Source organism: Anarhichas minor, unplaced genomic scaffold (genome assembly GCF_050575085.1).
Source record: "Anarhichas minor isolate MPS153535 unplaced genomic scaffold, ASM5057508v1 ptg000017l, whole genome shotgun sequence".
Classification (NCBI taxonomy): domain Eukaryota; kingdom Metazoa; phylum Chordata; class Actinopteri; order Perciformes; family Anarhichadidae; genus Anarhichas; species Anarhichas minor.
Window position 1 is genome coordinate 1,587,312 of NW_027466463.1, and position 14,437 is coordinate 1,601,748.

General features: G+C 43.9%; 1 protein-coding gene across 1 annotated transcript in view; it reads right to left on the bottom strand.

The window, feature by feature from the left end:
- Nucleotides 1–14,437, bottom strand: part of ryr2a (ryanodine receptor 2a (cardiac)) — a 187,745-nt gene that overhangs the window by 151,024 nt on the left and 22,284 nt on the right. Inside the window, exons 22-33 of the mRNA XM_076092739.1 lie at nt 13,836–13,939; nt 13,572–13,655; nt 13,179–13,338; nt 11,290–11,437; nt 11,023–11,126; nt 10,680–10,784; nt 10,377–10,551; nt 6,841–7,049; nt 6,333–6,509; nt 5,824–5,969; nt 5,574–5,688; nt 5,030–5,190 (exon numbers count right to left, since the gene is read on the bottom strand). Coding sequence (XP_075948854.1) covers nt 5,030–5,190; nt 5,574–5,688; nt 5,824–5,969; nt 6,333–6,509; nt 6,841–7,049; nt 10,377–10,551; nt 10,680–10,784; nt 11,023–11,126; nt 11,290–11,437; nt 13,179–13,338; nt 13,572–13,655; nt 13,836–13,939 — 1,688 coding nt within the window. The remainder of the gene's footprint in view (nt 1–5,029; nt 5,191–5,573; nt 5,689–5,823; nt 5,970–6,332; nt 6,510–6,840; nt 7,050–10,376; nt 10,552–10,679; nt 10,785–11,022; nt 11,127–11,289; nt 11,438–13,178; nt 13,339–13,571; nt 13,656–13,835; nt 13,940–14,437) is intronic.

Here is a 14,437-nt window from a genome sequence, read left to right on the forward strand (position 1 = left end):
TACTGAAGAACACACACACCATGTAACAGTTACTGTGCTTTATACTGAAGAACACACACACACACCATGTAACAGTTACTGCGCTTTATACTGAAGAACACACACACACACACCATGTAACAGTTACTGTGCTTTATACTGAAGAACACACACCATGTACCAGTTACTGCGCTTTATACTGAAGAACACACACACACACACACACACACCATTTAACAGTTACTGTGCTTTATACTGAAGAACACACACACACACCATGTAACAGTTACTGTGCTTTATACTGAAGAACACACACACACACACACCATGTAACAGTTACTGTGCTTTATACTGAAGAACACACACACACACACCATGTACCAGTTACTGCGCTTTATACTGAAGAACACACACACACCATGTAACAGTTACTGTGCTTTATACTGAAGAACACACACACACACACACCATGTAACAGTTACTGCGCTTTATACTGAAGAACACACACACACACCATGTAACAGTTACTGTGCTTTATACTGAAGAACACACACACACACACCATGTACCAGTTACTGTGCTTTATACTAAGAACACACACACACACCATGTAACAGTTACTGTGCTTTATACTGAAGAACACACACACCATGTACCAGTTACTGCGCTTTATACTGAACACACACACACACACACACCATGTAACAGTTACTGTGCTTTATACTGAAGAAAACACACACACACACCATGTAACAGTTACTGTGCTTCATACTGAAGAACACACACACACACACCATGTAACAGTTACTGTGCTTTATACTGTGGAACACACACACACACACACACCATGTAACAGTTACTGTGCTTTATACTGAAGAACACACACACACCATGTAACAGTTACTGTGCTTTATACTGAAGAACACACACACACACCATGTACCAGTTACTGTGCTTTATACTGAAGAACACACACACACCATGTACCAGTTACTGTGCTTTATACTGAAGAACACACACAAACACACCATGTAACAGTTACTGTGCTTTATACTGAAGAACACACACACACACCATGTAACAGTTACTGTGCTTCATACTGAAGAACACACACACACACACCATGTAACAGTTACTGTGCTTTATACTGTGGAACACACACACACACCATGTAACAGTTACTGTGCTTTATACTGAAGAACACACACACACCATGTACCAGTTACTGTGCTTTATACTGAAGAACACACACACACCATGTACCAGTTACTGTGCTTTATACTGAAGAACACACACAAACACACCATGTAACAGTTACTGTGCTTTATACTGAAGAACACACACACACACCATGTAACAGTTACTGTGCTTTATACTGAAGAACACACACACACACACCATGTAACAGTTACTGTGCTTTATACTGAAGAACAGACACACACACACCATGTACCAGTTACTGTGCTTTATACTAAGAACACACACACACACCATGTAACAGTTACTGTGCTTTATACTGAAGAACACATACACACACACACACCATGTAACAGTTACTGTGCTTTATACTGAAGAACACACACACCATGTAACAGTTACTGTGCTTTATACTGAAGAACACACACACACACCATGTAACAGTTACTGCGCTTTATACTGAAGAACACACACACACACACCATGTAACAGTTACTGTGCTTTATACTGAAGAACACACACCATGTACCAGTTACTGCGCTTTATACTGAAGAACACACACACACACACACACACACCATTTAACAGTTACTGTGCTTTATACTGAAGAACACACACACACACCATGTAACAGTTACTGTGCTTTATACTGAAGAACACACACACACACACACCATGTAACAGTTACTGTGCTTTATACTAAGAACACACACACACACCATGTAACAGTTACTGTGCTTTATACTGAAGAACACATACACACACACACACCATGTAACAGTTACTGTGCTTTATACTGAAGAACACACACACCATGTAACAGTTACTGTGCTTTATACTGAAGAACACACACACACACCATGTAACAGTTACTGCGCTTTATACTGAAGAACACACACACACACACCATGTAACAGTTACTGTGCTTTATACTGAAGAACACACACCATGTACCAGTTACTGCGCTTTATACTGAAGAACACACACACACACACACACACACCATTTAACAGTTACTGTGCTTTATACTGAAGAACACACACACACACCATGTAACAGTTACTGTGCTTTATACTGAAGAACACACACACACACACACCATGTAACAGTTACTGTGCTTTATACTGAAGAACACACACACACACACCATGTACCAGTTACTGCGCTTTATACTGAAGAACACACACACACCATGTAACAGTTACTGTGCTTTATACTGAAGAACACACACACACACACACCATGTAACAGTTACTGCGCTTTATACTGAAGAACACACACACACACCATGTAACAGTTACTGTGCTTTATACTGAAGAACACACACACACACACCATGTACCAGTTACTGTGCTTTATACTAAGAACACACACACACACCATGTAACAGTTACTGTGCTTTATACTGAAGAACACACACACCATGTACCAGTTACTGCGCTTTATACTGAACACACACACACACACACACCATGTAACAGTTACTGTGCTTTATACTGAAGAAAACACACACACACACCATGTAACAGTTACTGTGCTTCATACTGAAGAACACACACACACACACCATGTAACAGTTACTGTGCTTTATACTGTGGAACACACACACACACACACCATGTAACAGTTACTGTGCTTTATACTGAAGAACACACACACACCATGTAACAGTTACTGTGCTTTATACTGAAGAACACACACACACACCATGTACCAGTTACTGTGCTTTATACTGAAGAACACACACACACCATGTACCAGTTACTGTGCTTTATACTGAAGAACACACACAAACACACCATGTAACAGTTACTGTGCTTTATACTGAAGAACACACACACACACCATGTAACAGTTACTGTGCTTCATACTGAAGAACACACACACACACACCATGTAACAGTTACTGTGCTTTATACTGTGGAACACACACACACACCATGTAACAGTTACTGTGCTTTATACTGAAGAACACACACACACCATGTACCAGTTACTGTGCTTTATACTGAAGAACACACACACACCATGTACCAGTTACTGTGCTTTATACTGAAGAACACACACAAACACACCATGTAACAGTTACTGTGCTTTATACTGAAGAACACACACACACACCATGTAACAGTTACTGTGCTTTATACTGAAGAACACACACACACACACCATGTAACAGTTACTGTGCTTTATACTGAAGAACAGACACACACACACCATGTACCAGTTACTGTGCTTTATACTAAGAACACACACACACACCATGTAACAGTTACTGTGCTTTATACTGAAGAACACATACACACACACACACCATGTAACAGTTACTGTGCTTTATACTGAAGAACACACACACCATGTAACAGTTACTGTGCTTTATACTGAAGAACACACACACACACCATGTAACAGTTACTGCGCTTTATACTGAAGAACACACACACACACACCATGTAACAGTTACTGTGCTTTATACTGAAGAACACACACCATGTACCAGTTACTGCGCTTTATACTGAAGAACACACACACACACACACACACACCATTTAACAGTTACTGTGCTTTATACTGAAGAACACACACACACACCATGTAACAGTTACTGTGCTTTATACTGAAGAACACACACACACACACACCATGTAACAGTTACTGTGCTTTATACTGAAGAACACACACACACACACCATGTACCAGTTACTGCGCTTTATACTGAAGAACACACACACACCATGTAACAGTTACTGTGCTTTATACTGAAGAACACACACACACACACACCATGTAACAGTTACTGCGCTTTATACTGAAGAACACACACACACACCATGTAACAGTTACTGTGCTTTATACTGAAGAACACACACACACCATGTAACAGTTACTGTGCTTTATACTGAAGAACACACACACACCATGTAACAGTTACTGTGCTTTACACTGAAGAACACACACACACACCATGTAAGTTACTGTGCTTTATACTGAAGAACACACACACACACACCATGTACCAGTTACTGTGCTTTATACTAAGAACACACACACACACCATGTAACAGTTACTGTGCTTTATACTGAAGAACACACACACCATGTACCAGTTACTGCGCTTTATACTGAACACACACACACACACACACCATGTAACAGTTACTGTGCTTTATACTGAAGAACACACACACACACACCATGTAACAGTTACTGTGCTTTATACTGAAGAACACACACACACACACCATGTACCAGTTACTGTGCTTTATACTAAGAACACACACACACACCATGTACCAGTTACTGTGCTTTATACTAAGAACACACACACACACCATGTAACAGTTACTGTGCTTTATACTGAAGAACACATACACACACACACCATGTAACAGTTACTGTGCTTTATACTGAAGAACACACACACCATGTAACAGTTACTGTGCTTTATACTGAAGAACACACACACACACCATGTAACAGTTACTGCGCTTTATACTGAAGAACACACTCACACACCATGTAACAGTTACTGTGCTTTATACTGAAGAACACACACCATGTACCAGTTACTGCGCTTTATACTGAAGAACACACACACACACACACACACACCATGTAACAGTTACTGCGCTTTATACTGAAGAACACACACACACACACACACCATGTAACAGTTACACACACATTAGTTCCTCATGTCAGATTTAAGGTGCGTAGTCACTGAAATCACATGTGTTCCTAAGGTGGAATGAAAAATGGCTGCCTTCATGACACAAGTCATCCATGCTTGCCAAACATTAATTAATGAAGAAAATATTGGAATTCACCCTAACTTAGCTGTAACTTGACTAACCTCTCATGAACTTTGCCCTTCTCATCACCCAGGGTAACAGTGACGGTTCGGACATTGTGCAGCTCAAAGCCTGGGTCGTACTGATGGAAGTCAGAGGTTACCCAGCCCACCCAAACACTGCTGGGCTCCTGACCAGGGAAGATCCGCACGGAGTAGTAGTGCTGCACACAAAGAGAGATGCACTTAGGTCAAGTTGAATTGAATTGCCCTTCATCACAGTTACTTACCCAACAGGCTTCACAACACACGTATTATGAAACACTAAATGCAGGTGATAAACATACTTTGCTAAGAAACCAAAGAACTCTAGGACAGTTGAAAAATCCAAAGCAATTCGTATATTTAACAAATGTAATGACTGAAGAGTAACACTTTTCTAGGACCTGTTGATCTGTATTATATTCATAATTTATGAATTTCAAAACCCTCTTGAGCATCTTTAGTCTTACTTGCTCTCTTGGAGTGGGGAGTTTCTCGTCATCAGTTACATGTATATTGCATGTGAGTGTTTTGTGAATTGTATTTTGTTCATGTATTGCCTTACAGTAGAGGCTTGCATGAGGAATTCATATTCATCTCTGTCATCAGCCATCACCTCCTCTGACAGACGAGCAGATGTCGGACAGCTGTTGTCTGGCTTGTTTTTCTTCAACATGAACCTGGCAGGTCAGATGGTTGGTTTAGGTTTATATAGTTTAAAAAAAAAGGTGATCAAACACAATGACACAAATTACTAGAGCGGAAAAGCTGGATAGAGATAACAGAACTGTTGAATCTTTAGTGTTGAGGTCTACCGTTGCTTGAGTTTGGAAGGCTTCTCCTGGTTATAGTCTTTGTGGTTGTTGAATTCATCTCTGTCAGGTCCATTGGGACCATTGGGACCATGAGAAGACTTCATCAGGACCTCAAAGTCTGACACAGTTTCAAAGTCCTCCAGCTCCTGCAGAAACAGACAGTGAAAACACCACGCATATACTCAGTCATAAACCCTAACCCTACTCTTAACACTTTCCAAGTAAATGTTAGCAGTAAATGGTGTCGTAGTGAGCTTTCCTTTGATAGTTCTATGTACACATATGAACAGTATGCAGTTGACAAGAGAAATTCAAGATAATGAGTATACAATATATTCCACCCGGGCAGTGGAGGAAGCTGCTACACAACAAATGTATTGAGTGTGTGTTACACACCAAGTATCTATCAATGTCTACACATCTGTCGGACACATCTGTCGGACACATGTGTCTGACAGATGTGTAGAGATGTAAATGAGTAGAAGTCAGTGGGTTTGTGATGCTGTTACCCTCTTTGGTGAGAAGAGGCTGTCGTTCGCTGGGAATGTGGAGAAGGATTCTGCACACTCTATGGGCATGCTCAGCCTGTAGAAGGTAATGTCAGTGTAACTGTTCTGTGAGCCAAACGACCTCTGGGTGACCTTCAGGCATGGACACGACTCCACCGTCCCATCGATCCTTGTCACCTGAAAAAGGCAGCAAAATCAAACTAGAATTACCGCCTCAGTCAAGTTGCAGTTTGCACCCATGATTGTCCACAGTGCCCTCCCTTGAAAAAACATTAGCTATGTCTGGTCTGTCAATATTTCAGCTCCGATTCATCTTTCAGTAGTGTATTGAACAGTTTTGGGGGGGAGCATGCAAGACAAAAACATATTTAGAAATGTCTTGAAATTTGTCTGAAGGGATTACATTTTAGTTCAGATCGCAGGCCAAAGTCATTAAATGTTCTAAACCTACATCAGATTCTACCAGGTGTTCGTTACGTGGGTCTGTATTGCGGGTGACTCCGCTCACCTCCATGTGTTGGTGGTTGGGAGGGACGGGAACAAACTGAGGCAGCCTCTTGCTGAGCCACATGGTGACGTCCCGGTTCATGTTGACGGCAAACGGTTCGTAGCCTTCCTGCAGGCCGCAGATGGTGAAGTACTTCAGTGTGCTGACGTCCTTACCGAAGTTCATTCTCCCCCCCTGACACACACCCAAACTGGAGACAGGGATAAAACCTGGAGACAGAGAGAAGAAATCAAATATTAGGAGTAGGATCAAGCTTTTTGGGCAAGTCTACCTGTAACACTACCCATAGAGGAACCTTTTCAGTGGACCATTGGTGCAACTCAACTGATAAGTTCAATGATTCAAGGATCATTTATTGTCATCATGCAACACAGGGATGCACTACGAAATTAAGTTGTAGCCTATTTGTAACACAACAAACACATGACAAACAATACAAAACCAAGACATTACATTTACATTACATTACAGTCATTTAGCAGACGCTTTTATCCAAAGCGACTTACAATAAGTGTATTCAACATCGGTTTTCGAGAGAACAACTAGTCACCAGAAGTAATAAGTGCATGTCCCTACCTCAAACAAGCATCTAAGAGCATGAACCAGAGCCAACGTACAGTGCAGAAACAAAGGAATGCAATAAGTGCCACAAGCTAATGTAAAAAAAATAAGTGCAATAAGCTAGTATGAATACAGTAGATGCTAGGTAAGTGCTAAGCGGAAGGGTAGGCCTTCTTGAAGAGGTGAGTTTTCAGCCTGCGCCGAAAGATGGGCAGCGACTCTGCCGTCCTGACGTCAGTGGGGAGTTCATTCCACCACTGTGGGGCCAGGACAGAAAACAGCCGCGACCGGGTCGATCGGCCGCAGGGACCTCTGAGCGACGGGGCAACCAGTCGCCCCGAGGTAGCAGAGCGAAGTGGTCGGGCCGGGGTGTAGGGCTTGACCATGGCCTGGAGATAGGAAGGAGCTGTTCCTTTCACTGCCCTGTAGGCTAGCACCAGAGTCTTAAACTGGATGCGGGCTCTTACAGGTAGCCAGTGTAGAGAACGGAGAAGGCAAGTTGTGTGGGAGAACTTGGGGCGATTGAACACCAGGCGAGCTGCAGCTTTCTGGACAAGCTCCAGAGGTCTGATGGCCAGCGCCGGGGCTCCGGCAAGTAGTGAGTTGCAGTAGTCCAGGCGGGAGATGACAAGAGCCTGGATTAGCACCTGCGCCGTATCATCAGTGAGGAAGGGGCGAATCCTCCTGATGTTGTAGAGCAGGAATCTGCAGGAGCGTGTAACCGATGCAATGTTTGCTGAGAACGACAGTTGGTCATCCAGGGTCACACCCAGGTTTCTCGCAGTCTGAGTTGGCGTCACCACGGTATCATCAATGGTGATGGACAGGTCTCGGTGCGGGCAACCCTTCCCCGGGAGGAACAGTAGCTCGGTTTTGTCCAGGTTGAGCTTGAGGTGGTGTGTCGTCATCCACTTCGAGATGTCAGCCAAGCACGCAGCGATGCGTGCCTCCACTTGAGTGTCCCCGGGGGGAAATGACAAGACCAGCTGGGTGTCATCGGCATAACAATGGTAGGAGAAGTCATGCGAGCGAATAACAGAACCCAGAGATGTTGTGTAGAGCGAGAAGAGAAGGGGGCCCAGGACTGAGCCTTGCGGAACCCCCGTAGTCAGTATGCGTGGTTCCGACACAGAGCCCCTCCATGACACCTGGTAGGATCGACCTGTCAGGTAGGATGCAAACAGGGAGAGTGCAGAGCCTGAAACGCCCATCCCCTCGAGGGTGGATAGGAGGATCTGGTGGTTAACAGTGTCAAACGCCGCAGACAGATCCAGGAGAATCAGGACAGAGGAGAGAGATTTAGATCTCGCTGCATGAAGCGACTCCGTCACCGCAAGGAGGGCTGTCTCAGTCGAGTGACCCACTTTGAACCCGGACTGGTGAGGGTCCAAGAGGTTGTTTTGGTGGGATAGATAGGAGGATAGTTGAGTAAAGACAGCACGTTCAAGTGTTTTGGAAAGAAAGGGTAGAAGAGACACCGGTCTGAACTTCTTGACATCAGAGGGGTCAAGTGATGGTTTCTTCAGAAGGGGGGTGACTCTAGCAGTCTTGAAAGCCGTGGGAAAGTATCCTGAAACAAGAGATGTGTTCATGAGGTGGGTGAGAAAAGGAAGGAGTTCAGTCGCAATAGACTGAAGAAGAGGGGAGGGGATCGGGTCAAGGGAGCACGTGGTGGGGCGGTTAGATGTAACAAGGTTGAGGACCTCGTTAGGGGAGAGGGGAGCAAGATAGGGTAAGATGGGGCATGGAGAGGGGAGGGAGAGCTGTGGGGGAAGAGCTGGAGATGGTAGAGAGGGAGAGGGTGGACAGGGGGGCTGAGAGAAGGAGGATCTGATATCGTTTACCTTCTTGTCAAAGAAGTTGGCGAAATCGTCAGGGAGAAGGGAGGACGTAGGAGGAGGGGGTGGGGGTTGGAGGAGTGAAGAGAAAGTTTGAAGAGTGAAGAGTGAAGAGAAAGACAGTAGTACATTCCTGTAGTCCATCTTTTGAATTTGCATAAGGAGGAGTGTAAACAGCAGCAACAACAACAATTGTCTGGTCAGATGATATGGCCGACGTCTTCAAATTAAAAATGAAACATGAGGAAAACATTATCCATCAACTCTGACTGTTTGAGCACCAAGCATCATGACAAAAACACAGAGTCCTCCTCCTCTGGTCCCACCGGAGTCCTGTTCTCTGTCTCGCTGTTCACCCGTCAAGTTCAGCTTGATCCTGGAGCACGATGGATCCAGGTCTCTGTGAAGATGTGGGCTCAATAGTCACCAACCTTCCGCTGCCTTTCATCCATCTTATTTTTCGCCGACCAGGCATCAGACAGCCAGCAGTAGGCTGGGTGGTGGAGTAGCCTTAAATCCTAGCTATTAGCTTAGCTTCCATCTGGGCTCTTCTCCCTGTGGCAGTTTGGTGGCGTTTGGTCCAGCAGGTCTGGCTGGTTGGTCGGCCGTGGGCTGTGATTGTCTCAAAGTCCCCCACGCTTCCTTTACAGATGTTGATGAATGTATTCTGTCAAATGCCATTAGTCATAAAAAATAAAAAGACAAAAATGTAGCAACATTTATGGGAGCTACCGGCCGCTCCTATCTCTTCCAAAAATGTTACATAGTCCTTATTAACAAACACATGTTATACAGCTGACTGCAGGCATGCCCAATGACCTCTCATCTTTAAATACTGTTGAGACAAGCCTGCCCATGGGGGCCTTCTATCAAAGGACTAGACTTAAGCCCCCGTTATGCTTTCTGCACGGACGGTCGCACGGACGTGTAATCCTGAAGAGGAAAAGTTTGGATCTTTTATACTCTGCCCGGGTCTCTCCTCGCAGCAAATCAAACCCATATTCTCCAAACTGTAGGGCTCAAAACTCTCGTCTACAGCATGTTCCGGCCACAGGCGTAGTTAGAAAATGTTGAATGTACACGAACAGGCAAATATCCGCCGCACAGGATATATGTTGTCTATAACGCAGCACTGACCTTCACCAACTTCAAAGTCCTTGAAGGCCAGCTCAGATCCGGAGTCATCCAGCAGCACTTCTCCATTGAGGGTGAACATCATGGTGTGTTCGTTCAGATCCACCATGCAGCCCACCACGTCCCCTGTCTGCCACGCACGGCCAAAGTGCTCATTACCCTGGTGCCAGCGCTGGACCTAAGAAAAAAAAAAAAACGTTCAAGATTAATTGTTATTTGGACATTAATATTAAAAAACATAAATTCTATTGCAGTGCCATGAAACTGAATAAATGGAAAGTATGGGGCGAAGAATAATCCAGCGACCTTGAAGCCATCGAAGACAAAGGCCTGGTCATCTGATCCCAGCTCCTGGTCTGGGAGGCACCCTGGCCTGGCCCAGCCCACCCTCATCTCTCCTGCTGTTAATACCTAGAGAAGAAGCAGGAACCAGGTAATACCCAGTTTAGGGAAAAAAAACTGTAAAAGCGTGCGTGTCTGCAGATTATGGTGGATCAAGAAACAAATGTGGAATAGTAACAACATTTAGTGAAAGCTTCTTCATACTCTTTAGATCAGAATAGGTCCCCATGAGGGATCTTAGGTTACATCCTAATAGCTAATATCTTCAGCGCAATACTATCACATCTCTTGCCATGTCTCTTCTTACCTCCAGCTCAAAGTACCACTTCCCCGCATTAACACAGTAGGTTTTTTCTGCTCTGAAAATGCGAAACCTCTCAGTAGATATGTTGTTGGGGTCAGATTGAGCTGCTGGAGGAGAAGAAGGGGCCATTACCATAAAGAAGAAAATCATCTTATTATCATATGTTGTACTTTTGTACAATCAAGGTATTCATTTCCCCCCCCAAAATGATTACATAACATATACAAATATTCCTAAATTAAATAATACAATGAAGGGTAGGTTTTGTACCATGGTCCTGGTCAGGAGCTTCCAGGTTGTATCCATATCCCAGCAGAGTCCTGACGGCCTCTCTCAGACTGTCTTTGTTGGACTTCTTGGTTCTTTCATCCAGCAGAACGTAGGGGACTAGACGAGGGTTTCGCCGACTCTTCACATCCTGACAAGAGACAGAGGCCAGAAGAATAAAAAGTAATTATCAGTTGCTTCATAGGAACGTGGTGTTGGGTGGGGAAAGAGAAACAGAACCCCTCCCTTGTTAACATCACTGAGGTGCCTGTAGGCAAGATATGTTAATCCCTTACAGCTAGTAGAGCAGCAAACAAACTGTCAGACAATAGCTTTCTTTGTGCATTGAAATAAACGTTGGTTCTAGTCAGGCAGAAACGTCCGGGCCTGATAAGTTAAACCAATGCGAAAGTGTCTTAAACTTGCATTCTCTCTAGTGACCACCAGGGGGCGACTCCTCTGGTTGTATAGAAGTCTATGAGAAAATGACTCTACTTCTCTCTTGATTTATTACCTCAGTAAACATTGTAAACATGAGTTTATGGTCTCAATCTCTGGGTAGTCCGGTCTGGGAGTTGTTTTCATCTTAGAACTTTAACCCTTTCATAATGCGTTTTCAATTCGTGACAGTAAATTTGAACATTCTGGTCACCTAAAAACAACCTGTTTGGTTGTGCTTATTGTACTTACTCTTAAAAACCAAAAGCGAAGCTTTGAAACTGTAGTCCACAAACCAATGGGTGACGTTACAATGAATGAGTCCACTTCTAATTTACAGTCTATCTATGGTTCTAGTCAGCCAACTGGCTGAATTGGGGAAGAAGTTCTATCTTCAGTGTTATCCACAAGCCACTCAGAATATTACCAGATGGCAATATATCCTCTGAAGGAAAAACAAGCAACCTACGTACATTCTGGGTTGCCCGTGTAATGATGCAGCTTGTTATCTCACAACTGATCTGCCATTCTTCTTGTGCTACTGGTCCTCTTCCTCTTTGTTTAAAGGTAGTGTGCTTCAGTTTGACTACACTCAGGATTCCTCCCCACTGAGATGGCATGGCAGTGATTGGCACACCAGAGGCAGACACTAAAACGTGTTTGTAGTTTGTGTATTTCAGCTCAGTTAACATGCAAACATATCAAGTAATGATATGGCACACCTTTTGTTTTCCCACAGTACACACTTTGTTTGTGACAGTTTAATTGGAGCGCACACATTTTTGTTTCTGTCATTACATTTTATTTGCTTTCATTAATAATATTCTCTTTTATGGATCCTATACAAGTCCTCCCCTGGCCTAAAGATATGGTGGCAGTCAAGATGGCCTCTTATACTGTGACAAGCAGGAAGTAGAAAAGGCCAACTGGGTAGGATCCTAGTTTAATCTAACTGTTTTGTGAATTTATGGGAGATTAGTTTGTAAATACTTTCTTTTTCTTGATTGGAGTCGGTAAAACACACATAGTCACACAAAACATTTTTCCAATTCTGAGTAATGGAAAAGCCCAAATACCAACTCTTCCGTTTTCATAGCGCCACAGAACTTTACAAAATAATCCCTATAGCTCTTACAAGAATAAAACCTCTACAGCTGATTATATTAAAAAAGCAAAATGAGGGGAGAGAGGAGGAGGCCGGTGGTGCGGGAGAGACGCCACTGATGATGAAAGGTCATTGATTGAACACCCTGCTGAATCCAATCATGTGCTGGTGCGACCAACTGAGCAAGTAGAGGACAAGTTGGTCTGGTGCCCTGCAATCACACAGGTCATCCAACTATTAAATCAATTCGGGAAATTGAGAGATAGGGGAAACACAAAGTCATCGCTGTCCGTCTCAACACATAAACAGACCCACACACAGAGCCCAGTATTCAACAATATGTGTCTACCTGTTGGATGCCATAGGTCCAGCCCTGGCGGATGCGATCTCTTGCCCAGACGTTGTGCGCATTCTCAGCCAGTTTGTCCACCATGGCTTCCTGGGTGGAGGTCAGTTTGATGTGACTCAGGTCCAGAGGGGCAGGTTTATAACCACCGGACAGCTCATAGCTGCACAGATAGAGTTGGATCACTGAATCTAGCTCGCCAACTGCTCAACAACCTTCATGTACTGATGTCTGAGAGCCTCTGGAGCTTTGTTTCGTCCTATTAATCAGCTCACGACATGTCCCATTGATCCTGTCACTGTGTCATTACATCATGCAAGTTTCATTCTGCACCCAGTTCTTGTTGACTTATGGCATTACCTATCTGTTATTATACTGATGGCGGGGTTGACTTACGTGGGTGACAGTTTCATGCTCTTGACTTTCTCTACAGCGTGCTCATCTGCTAAGCCAACGTGACAACCAAGGGCCAGGAGAGTTCTGTAACACACACACACATCAAATCCAATTTAGTGTTCAGGTGTTTGATATTGACTCAAAGATGATTATCATCACCCATAGTTAACTGCCACAGGAAGAATCTTAAGAGTTTGCTCATGTACAGAATGAACGTATCATGTGTCATCATGTCTTATGTTGCTTTCTGCACTGATGCATTACTTCAGAGTCTCCAGAGACATCTGTAAGTTGTAGCTCCGTTCTTGTTCAGGGAGCTTGGAGAACTCCACCAGACAGGGGTGTTGCCGCTTGTTATCATCTCGCACCTGAAACACACAGACAACATGTAAAACTAGAATTGTTGTCGCGACTTTATCCTATTGGGCATTTGTGTGAAATTTGTACGGTTAGAGGTCAGTGACCTCTGACCTTTGACCACCAAATTCTAATCAGATCATCCTTGAGTCCAGGTGGACATTTGTGCCAAATTTGAAGAAATTGCCTCAAGGAGTTCCTGAGATATCGCATCCACGACAATGGGATGCACAGACAACCAGGAAACACAGTGGCTCCTCCCACAGCTGTCGCCGGAGCGGAAGCATAAAAAGCAAAGGTTAAGACAGCGAGGGAAGGGAGCCTGTTGATCTCAGGACAAGGAGAACCATGGGACACCTCGATGCATGTAGTTATAGAGCTGCAGTTACATCAATGTAACTTAGAACTACTGACTGTTTGGGATATGAAGTGCAGTATCAGCTTCTATGTGTGCAACAAGTGAGGACTCCCCTGGGTCTGTGGCTGTGCACTGAATGAGCCACAGTGGT